This window comes from Leptinotarsa decemlineata, unplaced genomic scaffold, assembly GCF_025532065.1.
Source record: "Leptinotarsa decemlineata unplaced genomic scaffold, Ldec_3_MD MMD2_tig00026361_RagTag_RagTag, whole genome shotgun sequence".
In the NCBI taxonomy this organism is placed as follows: Eukaryota; Metazoa; Arthropoda; class Insecta; order Coleoptera; family Chrysomelidae; genus Leptinotarsa; species Leptinotarsa decemlineata.
This window is the reverse complement of record NW_027412704.1, coordinates 4,986,735-5,006,021: the sequence shown is the minus strand read 5'-3', so window position 1 is coordinate 5,006,021 and position 19,287 is coordinate 4,986,735. Positions and strand designations below refer to the sequence as shown.

General features: G+C 34.9%; 1 protein-coding gene across 7 annotated transcripts in view; it reads right to left on the bottom strand.

Annotated features, from left to right (window-relative positions):
- Window positions 1–19,287, bottom strand: part of mub (poly(rC)-binding protein mub) — a 300,043-nt gene that overhangs the window by 13,966 nt on the left and 266,790 nt on the right. For 6 of the 7 annotated variants that reach the window (XM_074184984.1, XM_023164481.2, XM_023164499.2 and 3 more), the window contains 2 exons: window positions 16,825–17,104; window positions 7,039–9,698 (listed from right to left, as the gene is read on the bottom strand). In XM_074184984.1, coding sequence (XP_074041085.1) covers window positions 9,347–9,698; window positions 16,825–17,104 — 632 coding nt within the window. In that variant the 3' untranslated portion in view covers window positions 7,039–9,346. Of the gene's footprint in view, window positions 1–7,038; window positions 9,699–16,824; window positions 17,105–19,287 lie in introns of those variants that run through there. The other variant, XM_023164514.2, reaches the window with a different exon arrangement.

The window sequence follows — 19,287 nt, the reverse complement described above, 5'->3', positions numbered from 1 at the left end:
AGTTTCAATCATTCAGTACTTTGTTTTGACGAAATCAATTCAATTCATGATCATAATACATGGCAAATACAAAATATATGTTCACAACCACACAAAAGCAAATTTGGTCAAAAACGTATTTTTTATGATGGATTTAATTTATATGATAAAATACCTAACAATATAAAAAATATAATTCATTCGAAATTCAAGACACAACTAAATCTTGAAACAGATAGACAATTTTTCATTTAACGTGTTTTTATTGTTTTTTTTTAATTATTTTTAGTGTGTTTTTTATTCCAATTTGTATGTTACACTGTCCCTACTATAAACAAGTAATGTTTCTTGGGATTAATTAATTAGCAAGGCACAAGAAACAACAACGATGGCATTTATATATTATCAATCGAAAAGTCACAGTAATGTAGTACGCAAGCGCTTGAGCTTTTAGATTTTATCGAAAAAAAAAAAAACTGACATGCTGACTTAATTAATCGATTTGTGTTACGTTAGCAGTGGCTTGATTCAAATGTCGCTTATTTCGATTACATTGAATGAGTATTGACAAAGATATTACATTGTGAGTAGAATCATAAAAACGGGCAAAACTTTTGAAACAACATAGTATATTTTAACACAGCATCAATTTCCATTTCAGTGATTATAGAAACAAATTAATATGAGAAAGGAAGAAACTAAACAGAACACAGCATACAATGTTTTGAAATTTTAAAATTATTAGGTTTGATTGGGCCAATCAATAATTAGATCCGTAATAGTAAAAAATTTGGTACAATCAAAGTAAAAAAGTTACAACGTTGGCCAACTTGTTCTCGTCACTAACTGTTTAATTGTCTGCATAAAACAGGTTTGTTTTGTTTCTAGGAAATTCAGGTTCTAGGACGTCAGGATCATGCGCACTTTTTATAGAGCGTTCTGGTTTATTGAGGATAAGTTCGGATTGATGAATGCTCTGTTCTGGTTTCGACTGCGAAATTATCCTAAACTGTCTTGAACAGTGGTCTCCTCAAAATGCGTTCTGGTTTAAACAAGTATCCGAGACTATTTCGGATTGTTTGACATTTTTTGCTTGTATGCATCATGTCTTGCACAGTTTCCAAACAGTTTCGGATGTTAGAACCAGAACAAACCTAACGTGTCCATTGGAAAGTGACGAGTTCAACTTGTAATTGACAATTGTCACTCCCTAGTTGTTACTTGCTACTTGCTAATCGAGTGTGCATAAATTCAAAATTAAACAAGTCATCCTAGTTAAATAGTAGCTGTGAATGCTGCCATGGAACAAACTAGTCGCCTAATTTTAGACCCTCAACACTTTATTCAAGAATCATGTTCTTTTTACAAATTCTGGTTTTGTGAATCAGTCAAAATCTTATAGTTCCATTCCAAGTGAACAATTGAAACAGTCAAGATTTTTTGGGACAGTCCAACATTGTGAAATTAGGTACTATCCATGACAATTGAACAATTTTCACAAATATATTTTTTATTCTAGACGTGTTTTGCTAACACCGTAGCTTCAAGCTACGGTGTTAGCGGGACGCGTCTAAAAAAATGAGAAGATTGTTTCATTATCATGAATAATGTTATTAATTTCCATCAAGTAACGAGTCAGTTCATTCATAATTGTAAGACTACCCGACATTGTCGAGCATTTACAAAACACAAGCAAAGGGACTGTATGAATTCAGAATTACATCAAAGTCTGATATGAGAAGGACGAATCATCTTTGAAATAAATCAAGGTGTTGAAAGGATAATATGGATGGTTAAGCTTACCGGGAAATGGTGAAATCTTCTTGCCTGGATTGTTTGGTTGGTTGATAAGGCATCGGTCTGTTAGCTAGGATGGGCACACAATCACTTTACCACCTCTCATTCTCCCTCTATTCTCAAGGTGCTAGAGTTTTTCTTTATCGAAATGTTACTAACCTTACCTTCGTATGAATCTTCTCAATGATAATAATGAATCGTATTCTGACATGAAAGTGAGTAAGTAGTTGGAAAATTTTGGAAAACAAATTATCAGTGTTTTGAGGTTATATATTCGATAGGAGAAATCGAATAATCTGTAGCTCGTATGAATAATGACCCAAATTATTGAAGCGGCAAATGGAGGGATATATGATATTATAGAAGTTGCTTGCAGCATCGAAATTTTATACTGAGAAATTATTTTTGAAATTTAATAGTCGAATAATTCTTCTTGCTTCAGATTTTTCTGTCAATCCAATATTCAGGTAACAGATAAATAGATTTCAAAGACAAAAATGACGAAAGAAAAATCAAGAGAGCATTGATTATTTTTCCTATTCATCAGTCAGAAATCAAATTTCAAACAATCTGGTGAAAAAAAGCATTACCTACATATTTTTTTTCAACTTTCTCAGTCTTAGCTTTACATCAACTAAATACTAATAAAATATTTCAACTGGAACGTCTACATCTTTTTCTTTGACATGCCTAAGTCGGAAAAAATGTTGCGTATGAAATATCAACACATTTTCTTCATTCAAGTATTTATATTATTTCACCTTCGCATGGTTTGAGCAGCATATTTTATGAAAATTATAAACCATACCCAATACATGCATGATCCGCTTATATTTTGTTACAAGTACAACATAAACGAGGGCGGAGATACAAGTATCTCCTTCTATAGATCGACAGAGAACTCACTCCTCGAATATCAAAGAAAACGAGGCTCCCTAAGGCGGTCCACCAAGCTTCGACATCTACCGCCGACGAGATTCGTCCTCTGCCTTTCACTGCAAGGCAACAAGTTGATAATTAGAGCCCAAACACTACACTATTATGATTCATAATCAGACAACGTTGTTTCGACCCGCCATAGGTTTCACCAGGGTGCTAAGCTGACATCTCCCCTTACGCCTCCTCGTTTATCTTCAATATTCGAGAATTGAGTTCGCTGTCGATGCCACAGATGGCGATGTCGATGCCACAGCAAAGGAAGATGTCATCGCACTTACCTATTTGGGCTGTCAAGAACAGTTGAATCCAGCAATGCATTTGTGGTTCTGCCCAAGACCTCTAACGATACTTATGGCGGGTCAGAACAGCGATGTTTGGGGTGAATCATAAATGCGTTGTGTTCGGGCACAAATTTTCAACAAGCATAAGATGATGTTTTCATTATTCATCAACCTATTTCTGCACAATTCGAAAAGTGGGTCATTTTGACTGTTTTGCCTCCTTTTTGGGAAACACTTGATTTTTTCACTAGGAAGTTTGATATTAGAGATGAAACGGATAGCCGGTAACTATCCGGCGACCTAAATACTATCCGGCAGAATACGAGATAACTAGCGCCTATCAGGCCGAATATTGGATTAAAAAAAATATTTTGAGGGAATTGATTGCTTCAATTGGTTAGTATGGTTGTATGAAATACAATCAGTAATCACACAATAATTCTACAACTTAGGAAATGAATTAGTACTCAAACTGCACTACAGGCAAATTATAGCGAATGAATGTTAAGAGGAACCAAGCGGCTTCAATTTTCTTTGTGAATAAGGCCAGCTTCAGAAAAAATATTTTGATGCAATCTGCTGAAAGATAGATTTTGGCAGACTGTCAAATAAGGGCCAAAATTGCGATCAATTGGTACTGACTGAAGATAAAAACAAGCTCACATGCTATTGCGTTTCTTCACGTTGAACCTGGCTAGTATTGTTTTCATTTGCTACCTCATCAAAGCAACCCTATGAGCTTTGCGGTACAGCTTTTCTCATCCAAGCACACCTAAGTGGCTTATTTTGAATCTCGGGTTTATTTTCAATCGAGTAGTTTTCAATTTCATTTGTTTTTTCAGAGATTTCAAATCATATTATCGTTTTAGACAATGGAAGTCCAAAATAATGAAATTCGCCATCAAACATTATCAACCACCTTAAAACAAACACGGAGTTTTCACTTGTGGAGTTGAAGTGCCAGGATAGGAACAAAACGCCCCGTTTAAGAAACTATAGAAAGAGAAACGAAACTTCAAGTTCCTGTCCTGTCGCAGTGCGCATGGACTTAAATTGCTATCCGGTTCATCTCTAATTGAGATGAACCGCCACCAAGGTGGTAAAGACATTGTCTTGGAAGGTCATGAAGAACTTAAGAAAAATAAAGGTAATATTCTTTGCTGAAAGTCTTCGATGTTGCAGGAATTAACTCTATCATTGGCTCTTCCTCATCTGCAACTGTATTCTTTGTTGTTGTTTTGTTACATGATAATTAAAAGCTTCAAAAATGTTATTTCTGTGGTTCCTTATAAACAACCAAAGTTGATTTATATTACCGGATGAAATTACTATCCTTTACTCAAGTAGATCATCATCAATAGACTTAGAAAAAACGACGATATACACAAGTATTTACCTTCTTTTTAAACATTTATTTGGTGATGAAACTAATCCGGAAATCATAAAATAATTCTCATAATATGAAAATGTCCACTTGCCGCTTCAATCAGACTGTTAACTTTGGAAAAACTGACCACTCTCATCATTTGTGAATATCCAACAAATTAGTAATATAACATACCTCTTTTGTTGATTATCATAGTTATGAAAATATTCAAAATTAATTTAAGAATGGGCAAATCCTATGGAAATTTGTAGTAGGTAGTAAATACTCTTGCAGAAACCTCCGTTTCTCATATTGATCTCCAATACGTGAAAAACATGGCAGTATTTAATGATTCAACTTTACAGTCAATCTGGGGTACCGAGAAAGTTGTAGTTAGAGTTAAAGAAAGCTTGGTGGCTACATTTATTATATATATATCGGAAAAGTCTAGGGATATTTTTAAAAATGGCAATAATTTTTTTTTTAGATCACTTTAGGAAAAAAAAAGTTGACGGGTGATTATTAAACAAATGTAACTTACAACAAAATTTATTAAATGGTCAAAAATACTGAGTGCGCATATAAGCAAAACTAAAAAAAATATGGCTCTTCTTTGGCACACCGAAAAAAAATCATAATACAAAAAAAATTGGAATCAGTACAAAGTATGGCCTCCACGCTGGTTTATTACGGCCCTACATCTATCGTGCATCGACAAAATGAGATTGTCAATGTCTTGTTGAGGTACATTTGCCCATTCAGCGAATAAAAGCTCTCTCAATTGAAACGTTGTGTTAATGTTCCCCATATGCGGAGTAATTCTTCGTTGAAGCATGTCCCACACATGCTCGATGGGATTCAGGTCCGGTGATTGTGCTGACCATGGCAATACATCAACTCTTTCGTTGGTGAGCCAGTCAGTCACTAGACGCGCGACATGTGGACGAGCATTATCGTGCATTAGGTGGAAGTTTTCACCAACAGCACCAGCAAACGGACGGACGATAGGTAGAAGAATGGTGTCGAGGTACTGTCGAGCTGTGAGGGAGCGATTTGGAAAAACGAGATCGGTTCTGCCGCCGGTCATGATTCCGCCCCATAGCATTACTGTACCACCTCTGTATGTGTGGACTTCCTGGACGTGTCTCAAACGTTCATTATTTCCAGGTCATCTCCAGTCTTACTCGACGAGAATCTGGATGAAATCCAAATCTGGATTCGTCTGTAAACAAAACTGTGGCCCAATCATTTGCATCCCAGTTTTGATGATCTTGACACCACTCTAATCTTCTACCGCGATTGCCTCTCGACAAAGGTGGACATCTAAGTGGCCTTCTGTTGTGGAGGTCTGCTTCATGCAGTCGATTTCTGACAGTATCACGACCAATGGTTACCTGGTGCGTCTGCTGCAACACGTTAACCAACTCAGGTGCTGTGATTGTCGATTGTCTTCTTGCGGTTAAGACCAAAAATCGGTCTTGAACTGCAGTTGTAGCGCGTCCTTACCCTGGATGTTGTTCGGCTGGACTGCCAGTTTCACGGAAACGCCGCCACAATCGACTGATAACACTTTGGGAGACCCCCAAACGAAGAGCTACATCATTTTGTCGCATGCCACCTTGAAGAAGCCCTGCAGCTCTATTCATCTCAGCCAATGGTAAGTGATGGCGTTCCATGTTAAAGCACAATATTTCCAGTTTAATTGCTGAGCAAGAACTGCATAGAATGTACAAACTCGACACTTTCAGATTATTCATTTTAGCCGAAAACCTACAGTTTGTAAAAAACTTGATGAAAGATAAGTTACCGTTTTTGCAGGCTTTGTTCAACCCATAGAAATCTACAGGGTGGTCGAGTGTACCAATTTATTCGAAATTAAACGACCTCGTGCATTTATTTTTATGATGTTTAGTATGTTATATATAATGAAATATGACGTTTTTGTGCAAAGGAACCTTGACTATAGCATTCACGATTGAGATATTCGCCATGCTATTGTTCTGAGGGTCTCTTCGCTTAAAAGTGACTATTTTAAAAAATCTCCATTGTACAATGCCAGACTGCCACTTTCTATAAAGAAGTCGAATTCTGAAACTATGTTCAGCAAGAAAGTTGAAAACTTATTACTGGACAAATGTTACTATAGCCATGAGGAATATTTAGGATACTTTTGAAGAAGAATAATAACATTTTTAATCACTGTTATGTTTTAATTATTGTTTTTGAGATTCAGTTTCAGTGTTCTGAATGGTGATTTTGTCTTATTTTATATATTGATAAATGACTACAGCAAACAAAATTGTTACATTTTTAATTACTATTATTTTATATTGTATATTTGTCAATTTGCAAACATTTCTTTTTATCTCATCAAGTAATGTACTCTGAAATCTATTTTTTTATTTAATTATTCATTTTCGACCTACCATATAAACGCTATGTATAGCATATGGTGAACAAATATTACTGTCATTATTTAGAACGAATGTGGATTGGGCAAAATGATTTTTTCCACCGCAAACGTATATTAGTGAAACACTAATTTGTTGGATATTTGTCAATTTGACCTACTGTAGATCTGAAATTGAGAGTGTCAGTCTATTTTTGACGAGATTTTTCTTCTTTACACACACAAGAGTTGTTAAAATTAGGCCGATGACAATGTAAATGAAATACTTATTACATATATAAATTGTATTGAGTTATACATTATTTCAAGTAGAACACTAATATAAAAGTCATATCCCACAATACAAAATGTCTCTTGGAGTCAGCAAAGTTGAATATATGAAGAGAAAGGTGAAAACAATGGTTTTTTGCCACGAATTTTAATGATGGGACTCTTAGAAACATTTCGTATATCAACAGGATAAACATGATATATGAATGAATCTTAACACAAGTTAGCTTTCTAGAAAAAAATGAGGTTACGATAGTATCACTGCACATATCAATAGATGGAAGTGGAAGGCTCCAAATTTTGTTGTTTTTTTTTTAATTTAAAACAAAAAAATTTCATATTCGACTGCGAAAAAAATGACAGTGGAGATTACCACCTAGTTTCTACAAAACCAGAACGTAGCTGAATCAATTATAAATTTAGTATGGTTGTTGTTGATTAAAAAAATCATATGAGAACATGAACTTGGATTCAGCTGTCCACCTTGAAGTGGAAAGCTGAATCATTGATGTGTGCAATAAAAATATCGCAAAGCTCAACATTGATGTGTCAACAATAAGCCAACTACTGCTTCTTACCTCAAATCTGATGTAAAAAACTAGCCTAATCATTATTATTGTGTCACCATTATCGATATCTTTTTGATAACACAACAGTAATCATCAAATAATAGGTGTAATGTAATATAAACAAAACTATACTTTTCCTTACATTAAACTGTATAATTGGCTAAATTCAGACACCTCTTTTAAACTGAAGTTATTTTTCTCATCATCACGACTCTCATCATCATTCACGAATAGAAAAAAATCTATTGATAATCAGTATCGTTTTTTTGTAAAAAATTAAATTCATAGATATATTGACGGCCCCCAATGGATGTTCCCAATAAGGGAAAAAAGTAACCCATTATGCAGGAGTTGAATTGAAAAAAATATTCTATATTCAAAAAAGCAATATTTATACCCTGTTTAACCTTATATCTATTTATTCGAAAAACATCTTTCAACAATGTAAAATTTAAAAAAATAATGAGTTTTAGATAAATAAAAGTTTCAACCAACTATACAGAGTATGAAGATTCGAAAATATAAGGATCGCTTTGGCAAAAAATTAAAGAAAAAAAATTCATTGAGCCAGTATGGCAAACAACACAAGAACATCTGATCAATAAACATTTATAAATCAACATTTTCTTCCAACTGTTGGGGATAAAGTATAATCTTGGAATGTCTGCGTGTTTTTATGCATGACGTTTCCTCTATTACTGCGGCAGACATGATCAGATCATGTTTTGACCCCATCAACTACGATGATCGTATTTGACTCTGATTTTATATTCGTGGCTTCGTTTCTTCAAATTGGATTACCTGACCTTGTTTGTGTACCTATAAGTACAGGTAGCCAGATTTTATTGATGTTCATTGCCTCTTCTTGAACCTCTATTGCCTATCTATATACTTTCGGATTATATAGCGTATTATAGTTTATATAGAGAAGCAATAGAAATTCAATAAAACAGGGATAATTTCAATAGAAAACAAGAAGCAATGAACATCAATGAAATCTGGCTACCTGTCCCCTTGATTTTAAACATGCAAGGTCAGGTAGTAGTAGTTAATGCGGTTGGAACGACGGAAACAAAAATTAGGGCACTGCGACCGTTACATCGCCTTTGATATTGTCTACCGTAGTGGTAGACGAAACGTCGGGCATAAAATCCTGCAGACTACAGCCAAAAATAACCAAAGTATAACTTTGTTTTTATTTTACCCTCAAAGTCGATATTTTAGATGAAAATAAACCAATATCTGTATTGAATAACGAGAATCAGTTCATTGGATGTTCATTGATCGAAAGAGTAGATGTGTTTCTATACGAAAATAACATATATTCTAGCACTGCAGCTTCAGTGATAAAAATAAAAAGTGCATGTATATTGTATAAAGATAAAAGAAACATTTATTTCAAAATCGGATTACATAAAAATCATTGACTTCATACATTCTGAATCCTAACCAAAAGTTATATCAATGTTCAATGAAGTTTTCGAGACATCCCTTGATCTATACTGAATTTGAATTCTACGAAACAACAATGGGAGACTTCGATCAGAATATAACACTATCTCCTATTATCAAGCGAGGAAATGTCTCGAGAAATCCTTACGCCTCCCTAACATTTCCTATTTTTGAATACTTACAGCCAAGCAGTCGTTGCCAGTATAAAGTCAATGAATGCGCCCTAACCTAACCTAATTCTATACCTCCAAGTGAACAAACCATCGAGCTACCCCTCGCGCGCCTAGTAGGGGTTGAACTTGTTCCTTTCGCTCTTCGCTTTGGAACCCTCGGAAGTGACCCCGCTGCCCCCGGGCGAGCGGAGGCGGGGTGTGTAACTCTTGTGGGGACGGTGGACTCCGGTGGTCTGGATTGAGGGAGGGCCTTGGCCACCGAGTAGTTCGGTGAGGCCCCCCAGCGCACTGAGGCTGGTCAGAGCGTTGAGGGCGCCTGGCTTTGCCAGTAGTTGGGCAATAGGGATGGCGCTAGCCAAGGGAGAGGCGGCGGCGGTTGAGGTGGTGGTGGAGGACTGGCCCGAGGAGCCGCCAGCATTAGGGGAGTTTTGGGCCTCAAGGTTAGCTTTCTGCAGCTCAACACTGGGAAAATACACAGAAAAAACGGGATTGTAATGATGCGATGTGTCGGATTTCGGGTGGATTCAATTCGGGTGCAAGTAGCTTTCATTAACGACATTAAAAATCTCATTGCGATACATTTCCAGTAATGATTCTATTTCAAATAATGGTTTAAAAAATATTTCAACACTGTTGACAGTTTATAATTTGTTTGGAATATTCCTCATTGGCAATACTTTTCATAGTGAGAATCTTTATCTATTTCTTCCTTTGAATCTTTGAGATACAGTGTAGTTCTACCCTTTATTGAAATTCCCTTGATATGGTATCGTCGTGCCCAAGAACTGAATACCTAAATCAAAAGTGTTAGGAGTCGTTCCTAATTATTTCGCTGACCCACTATATATTTGAAAAAAAAAACTGTTCTCGCAACGGGGAACCAACCTACATCAAGCCGCATGGCTCGAAATCTAGAAGACTGCCACCTCCAACTGGAATCGAATTTAGAAAAAAATCTCACTGCGGTACATTTTCAGCAGTAGAATTGTTCTGGTTCTACGAAATTCAGGTTCTAGGACGTCAGGATCATGCGCAGTTGATATGGAGCGTTCTGGTTTCGACTGCGAAATGATCCTAAACGGTATTGCACCGTCTTGAATCGTTCTTGTTCTCGTGGCCGAACTGTTGGTAACTGTTCTCGTGGCCGAACTGTTGATAACTGTTCTCGTTGCTCATGAGCATTCATGTGGAAAATGGTTTGGGCTATTTTCTAGGATGCTTTTTTATTTATTTGATTTAAATAATTGATGATTGAGGTTAGATAACATTTGAACCGACTACAAGGATACGCTACATAACAAAATGGACATGATCAACAGCATTTTCTCGTCTTCATCATCATCATCCTTATCTTCTGACGATGATGGACCAATTCTTCAAATTCCAAGCGCTGAGGAACTTTTGAGACAGTGCTCATAAAATGAACAATTTAGTGAAACTACAAAGGCCTTGTTTAATGATGACGAATTCAGCATTTTAGGTATTTAATAATATTGTTCAAAAAAATGTTATGCTCATACATTTGTTAAAGTTTGTTTTATTTGTGTGAGTGTGGTTGTTACCTGACAGTTGCAAAAATGATGAAAAAAATACGTTTTAACATACAAGTGAACACCCAAGAAACTTTTTAATGGCCGCCAACCCATATAATCAATTCAATTTCAAAGTTGCTGGCCTACTTGCCAAACTGAAACTCCTCATATATACGACAGGTGGCACAGTGGTCTCCTCAAAATGCGTTCTGTTCTAACCAAGTGTCTCGAGACTATCTCGGACTGTTTGGAACTTTTTGCTTGTACTCATCATATCTTGCGCAGTTTCCAAACAGTTCCGGTTGTTAGAACCAGAACAAACCTAGTATTTCTATTTCATACAATTGCTTTCGGAGAGAAATATTTCAACGCCATTACTGGCAATATATTTTATTATAACAATCTGTATCTATTCCCTACATCCATTGTTTCAGACACAGTGTGTCTGTCCCTTTTATTGTTTAACCAAACAGTAGACAGTGTGTCCTGAATGATCTAGGCGACTGTTCAATGCAATAGAAAACTAGCCGAAATCGAAATGATTTAATTTCTTGTGTAAAGCTGTTTGTGACATTTTCAAATCGATAAAAAAAAAACACCAAACCCATAAACGTGTAAATCAGCAGGGTACTATAGAAGGAAATTGGTTTGGTGCATTGTTGTTGAAAGCCTAAGGTGCATGGACAAAGAGTTTAGCAAAGCATTATTTATTTATTCATTTATTTCATACACTATTCTACAGGATGAACCCAATTACAGAATAGGCAGTAACAGTGGCATTTACAAATATGTACTTACATAATATAATTTGTGAATCTATATAAAAAAAAACAGAACTGTCAGTTAGCTGAGAAATATCTTTTGATTTGTATAATCTGGCAGTTGAATATATCTAGGACATGACTAACAGAATTAGAGGTACTCGGAGTGTTGAGATAAAATGTGACACTATTCCTAGACGACCGTCTAGGAACCCAAAAATTCAACATATGTAACAGTTGAGAGCAGGTGATGATATTGTTTATGACCTTGAATAAAAAAAGAAATGAATAATATTTACGCCTTACATCGAGACTACAAAAATTGTGAGTTACAAGCAATTCATGATACGGTATTCCTACAGTAGGATATGTGCATTCAAGTTTAAAAGACATATTTCAGGAAGCGCCTCTGTAGGGCTTCTAGTTGATTTATATGAACCTGATAGTAGGGACTACACATGACAGATGCATATTCCAGCCTAGATCAAACAGAAGTGAAATAAAGTAATTTCAATGTTGAAGCTTTTTCAAAGTCTTTTGTATTTTTAACTAAGAATCCATAGATGCAATAAGCTGCTGTTAGAGTAGTGTCAATATGTTTATTGAAAGAGAGGGATGAATCAAAAGTAACACCTAGATCGGTGAGTGTGTCAGGACGCTCTAGAACTTGATTGTTTATGAGGTAGTTGTGTAAATTCAAGTTGTTTTCAGTAAGTAAAACATTCCATTACATTTGGATATGTTGAGAGATAGATTATTTTTCCGACACCATGTAGCAACGCGATTTAAATTCAGGGCGAGACTTTCGCAATCATTCGAACATGTTATATTGTGTTAGAGTTTCAAGTCATCTGTGTATAAAAGAACATTGACATCAATCTCAGCTACGATATCATTAATGAACATACTGAACAGTAGGGGTCCTAGATTTGATCCTTGTGGTACACCAGATGTGGTTATATATTCGATAGATTTGAGGCCATTGGCCGTTCTTCCACTCAAGCACGTTTGAAAAAAAGAAACATTACAAAAAATAAATGGCAATTTCAATATTAAAATGAAATACAAATGCTTATGTTTAGATTACTGTTGACTGAGCAATTAAGTTATAAGTTTACTTTTGAATAGCGGTAGAGATGAATTTTTCAAAGGTTCACTGAATGAATTATATATTGTTAGAGCATGATACGTGAAGGATCCTGTATAGATAGTGCTGTTATGATTCAGAGTGTCTAAATTATTATTAAATCTACGGTTTCTTTAATGTAACTGATGTCTGGGAAGGAGTTTCTTTACCAAATAAGTAGGTTGTTGTTTTTTTATCAATTTGTGAATGAAACAGGTGAAATGCAATTCTTTTCTTTTTTGCATTTCAATTTATTGATTGAAGGGGTCACATGATATCTGTAATTCAAGCTGAAGTTATACAATTGATAAAAGATATACAATTATACCAGTATCATTTAACAGTGAAAATACATTTTACATTTTTTTTTCTCAATTTTATTATTGTTAAAATAATAAACCTCAATTTCATTGTGGATATTCAATAGTAATCATCACAAGACACCACCATGAAAGTACAATAGAGTGATTTCATTGATTTTTAATGCGACATATATTTTGTTTACTATGCTTCTTACTTTTTGAAAAACAGTTGTTTGGAATTCTGATCTTATCAACATATTTTTCATTGATATTAACCTAACAAATTAGTCTCAATTCAATTTCAAGAAATGGATACATAAAATGTCTACTCAAATCAAAGTTTCCACGTTTTCTTTCGTAACAAATACAACTTTGAAAAAATACCCTGCCCACTTTTTCGTTGCCAAAACTAGAATCAAGTAGGTATCAAGTATGTAATCAACGTTTCGAGCATAATTTCGAAAAATCTTAAATTTCATATTTTTATTCTTCTCAACACCCTTTACAATCATTTTCTGAAGGGCCTTTGAAAGTATACGACTGAAATGAGATGGTTGATGTGTTGAAATATTTTTTTACCACATCAACTGATCAGTAATGAAAGCTACAAGGATATACTGCTAACTTGAGTAACAGGGCTGCTTCTCTGGAGAGGGGCGCTGTTAGGGAAAAATAATAAAAACAAATCTCGAAAATCTACAAATTCGCACCCACCGTACAAATTTGCACATTTAGAAGAACTGAGACAACAAGGATTGAGTATTCATATACAGGAAAATGGTTCTATTGATGTGTTATTGGGATGCGTTGAGGAACATAGTCGAATCGGTAAAGGATAGACAGTGTAGGTAATAAAATATGTTCTCACTAAATTCCAAGAACACATCAAACGATCCGGTCTCATGCAGGCTAGCTGCTCCTGTCGACTGCTCCAGTAGAATATTCTTCGCCTTTTCCAGACGACCATATAGATATCAACTACATCCGCCTAACTATCTAATTACCAAGTTTATGAAAGACACGTAAGAAGCCAAACCCAGAAGACTAACCGATGGCAATATTTAGATACCGTTTTAATTTGCAAGCTGTTTGTAAACCAGACGAATAAAAAATATTTCCATGATCTACGTCTGAAGCAAGATATTCTATTTTCTACACAGTGAGTTTATCACCTGATTACAACTACGTACTATGAAGTATGCATAATAAAAAAATCTACTAGCGGCTTATACAAATTGTTATAATTCATTAAATTTTTCAATTTAACAAAAAAATTATATAACAATTATAACACAGGCCAACGATGAAAAAAGTTTTTTACTTAAAACACCTTATTATTCTGTTTTTAGGGTGCTAAATCCAACACTTATTAAGCCGTATCACCTACCATTTTTCCACATTTCCACATCGGTATATTAATTTTTTTGATTTATTACAGAATTTAACAGCTGTTATATACTACAAATAAAATTGTAAAATAATTGGTGCTGGATGTAGAAGAGTTGGCAGCACTGCTGAAACACATTTACTGTCCAGAAAAAGAGGAATTATATTGTTCTGTTCACAGCTGATGTTTTGTTTACTGTCAACCTAACCTCACATTCTGGTTTCCAGTACATGTGCTTATTAAAATGTCTAATCGCGGTTGTAAAAACACTGCTGACAGTTTTTGTTATATTTGTGGTGAGTTTGTTATGAAACAACATCAAAGAAACATTACAGACTTTGTGAAAAACTTTATTTCTCATATTTTGGAATTGAACTTGGTGATCAGGATAAGGTATGTTTTCTGATGTACTGTCAGTTATAGATGAGCAAGATGATCAAGAGTTCCAATGTTCTACAGCAAATATAGAGCCTAAACTGTTTACTCAGATTGAGCTTAACGACTTAGTTAGGAATCTTGGGTTAACAAAAGAAAAAGCTGAATTGCTTGGTTCTAGACTAAAAGAAAATCACTTGTTAGCAGTTGGAATTGGCATATATGTGTATAGGAAGAGAGAGGAGCATTTTTTTAAAACATAAGGTGATTTAGTGTACTGCTCAGACATTCCAGGTCTGATCAAAGAGTTTGGTGTTGAATACAAGGCTAGATGCTGTTTATTGATTCTTCCAAAACTAGTTTAAAAGCTGTTTCATTACACAATAGTAACACTTATGCATCTATACCTGTTGGCCATTCTGTACATATGAAAGAGACCTATGAAAACCTAGAAATAGTGTTGAATAAAATTGGCTAGTCGGCTCATGGTTGGATGATATGTGGTGACTTGGTCAGCAAGGCGATTTTACCAAATTTCCATGTTTTTTGTGTGAATGGGACAGTAGAGCAAGGGATCAACATTGGTGCAGAAAGAACTGGCCTGTGAAGAAGTCTTTAAAACCCGGCAAGAAGAATATTCTCCGCAAAAACCTTGAACAACCTAGTAACATTCTCTCTTACCACCTCTACATATAAAGTTAGGCCTCATGAAACAGTTTGTACAGGCATTGCCTAAAGATGGACCTTGTTTCAAGTATCTGTCAGAAATTTTCAAACCTTTCAGAGGCTAAGCTTAAAGAAGGCGTCTTCGTAGGATCCGACATTCAAAAATGATGTTCAATGTAAACTTTGAAACCACAATGACCATACATGAGAAAGAAACATGGGTATCATTCAAGCAAATTGTTACAAAAAATTCTTAGGAAATTCTTGTAGTTAACATGTTAAAGAATTTTAAGAAACTAGGATGTTTGGTTAGCCTGAAAGTCCACTTCTTGAACAGTCATCTTGATTACTTCCCGGAAAATTTGGGAGATGTTAGTGAGGAGCAGGGTGAACATGTTCATCAAGATATTAAATTAATGGAAAAAAGTTACCAGGGCCGCTGGAACTGTTGGTCACTTCACCGTGAAGCTCAACGACTCATCGCAGGTAAAGCTACACAAGAAACTTCAAAGAAAAAAGAGCAAGGAAGTATAAACCAATTCCATCTGACTAGTGAAACCTACATTTCAACACTGTATCATTATTTCAAGTAACCTACTGTAAATAAAAACCATGATAGTGATTTAACATAGTGTTTCAATAATTTTATATACCGGTACCATATACAGTACAGATTTTAAATTATATAAAAAAAGTCAATTTCTAAAAACTATGGGTGATACAAAAAAAAACTTGATACCAGATTTGGATTCAGCACACAAAAATCTATAAAACACCTATTAAAGTGAACAAGGTTTTCAGAAACATTTTTTTGTTGGCCTGTGTAATTGATAATGTCTACTGCAGTAAAGTATTTTTTACTAGTTATTCATTTTGGGTGTTTCAATATTGAAACTAATTCTGTACTATTTATTCAAAGCGTTAGTATATCCAAAATTCTGCTTTTTAATGATTTTTTCAGTTTACCTTTTTGAATAATAAGAGTACACTTCCTCTCGCAACAAATTCAAACACTTTGAAAAAGGAACATTCCATCTGATTTACAAGTCTCACAAATTAAAATAAAATTGAAATATGCCTCACGAAGAAAATAGAGTCTGCGTTTTTTTAATCGAAGGGTTTGATCAAAGATTTGTGGTTTGAATGTTCATCTTACTTTCTCATTTCCTGCTGGTATGTATAAAAAAGTGCATATTCTTCCTCTTTTCTTTCATCCAAACATTCACTCTCAATTCATCAGTAAATGAAGCAGTTTGAAGGAAGGGAGAATTTTTAGGTTGAGATTCCAGAACTATGTGGTATAAGAGATATAAATATATCAAAGCAGTGACTGAAATACTTTTGCTTCAAAATAAAAAAGAGCAAATCATCAAGATGAACAAAAAGTCCGGTACCCCTCCACAAGTATATCGATTATACCATAAAAAAAAAAAACTCACCTCATGTTGATCAGATACTGCGCCAAGGCCACTGCATCTGGATTGCCAGATATGGTGATGGTACGATCAGAGGATCCGCTCTCGCGGTCATCGGTGTTGGATATGCGAATCATCGCTCCAGATATTTGCCGAATTTCAGCGATTTTCGTACCACCTTTACCGATAATACAGCCGATCAACTCATTGGGAACAGTCATTTCGTGAGTCTGTTGGTTGGAGTTTTGCTGGGTTCTCGAATTTGTTGATGTTCTCAGTTGAGAGCCTGCCAATGCAGCTAGTGCTGAAAAAAAAAGAAAATTTTGAATGTGGGGTCATTTTTAAGGCTCGTGCTAGGTTTTGTAAACAATTTTTTGGATCCGAGACCCAGAGACAGCTGTTTGGGTAGGAGCTTTCCTGCACTGACGAGAGGTAATACCTCGAAACCGGACTGTAGGTGATCTACTCGATGCTGGATGAATGAGACACATCTGAGAGACTAACCTCTGTGAAGTATCTGATGTAATTCAATGATCCACATGCGTTTTTGCCAGGGAAGTAGTTGTTTTCCGGCAGGCATTTACCAGAACCTACTCTGTAGGTATTGGAAGTGATGAATGTTTAGAGATTTCATTTGGAACATCTCATTTTCTGAAATTTATTTGGACTTCGTATTTTTGTCTGCTGATCACACGAATCTGAAACTGTCATTCAAGTCTACGGAAATATAAAAGAAATACAAAATTTTGTACTCTGGAAAAATGATGTGGCAGAAGCCAAACGCCACCTTCTTTATTGCACCAAAAAACGACCCGGATATATATGATTTTATTACCATATCACCTTTGCCCGTTGTTCCACCTTGCTTTATATAGGGTCTTTCATTAGGCGTTTCCTATCTTTAAATTTGAATAAAGTAAAGTGTAATATGTAATATAGAGTAGAATAGAATAGAATTTATACATCATTAGAATATCATACACATATAACATATACATTACTGGTACAATATTTATCAGACTAGTCAAACAAACTGAAGAAAAAGCAGCTTATACATTCGAATCTGAAAATTCTTCGACATTTTAAAAGGCATATTCTAGAAGATCTGTTAAAGCTTTTTTGAATGTATTGTAATTTTCAATATTTCCTAGTAACCTAGTTGCTTTGTTATAACATATGACTCCATGATAGCTTGCCGAGTCTTGCCCAAGAGCTAACCGTGAGTAAGGTAGTCTCAGTTCGTTTCCTCAGCGAGTATTGTGATCATGTATCATACTGTTTTTTGTATGGTGTGATTCATTTCTTTTGATGTTCATAGTTATGAGCAAAATAAATAAAGACGGTAGTGTTAAAATAGCTAGATCTTTGAAAACTGTCTTGCATGATTGTCTACAATGTATGCCAGCGATACATCTAATTATTTTTTTTTTGGATAACAAACACTTTTGTTAGGTATGCTGAGTTCCCCCAGAATATTAACCCTTGTGAGATATTAGATTGTACTAATCCAAAATATGCCAATTTGAGTACTTCTAAGAGATACTGTTCCATTTGGTTGTCTTATTATGAAGCAAACTCTACTCAGTTTGGTTATTAGATAATCTGTGTATTTTCTCCAAGTTAACTTCCGATCAATCACTAATCCTAGATACTCATATTGATTCACCTGCTCTATAGATCTGTGATGTATTTTTATTAGTGAACAATGATCATTAGTAAGATTCTTTTTTTGTTGATAATTCATGAAAACAGTTTTATTTTCATTAACAAGTAGACCGTTATTTGTGCACCAGTGTGAAAATTCATCAGCAGTTTTATTTGCAGCTTGAACAGAGAGGAGAAGTTAATTTTCTGCTACTATTTGATAGGTATCATCAGCATATATTATAGTTTTTTGTGGATATACACATGAATTTTCAATATCACTCATAAATATTATAAAGAGAAGCGGAGCCAATGTTGAGCCTTGTGGAACTCCTAATGAGACAGAAGCTGGTTGTGATTTTATTTCATCTATTACCACTATTTGCCACCTTTGACATAAATATTATGCTACCCATTCATTGGCTACTCCTCTTATTCCAATTCTATACAGTTTCTCAAGTAATAAACTGTGGTCAACTGTATCAAATGCCCGGGATAGATCAAAGAATAAACCAATTGGAAATTTCTTATCATTGAGGTTTTCGTAGATGTTGTCACACATTTCGAATATGGCAGATGATGTTGATTTTTGCTGTCTAAAACAATGTTGACATTCTGGTACGAGTTTATAGTGTTCAACAAATATACGAAGTCGCAAATAATAGGCATAGTCGATAACTTCGGCAATTTGCGATTGCAAACAGATATTTCTATAGTTGGTTACGTCTTTTTTGGAGCCCTTGTTTTTATATATGGGTATAGATTTTGATGTTTTCAGTGATTCTGGATATATGCAGATTTATATACAATAAATGATAGAGGTTGACAAATTATGTCATTGAC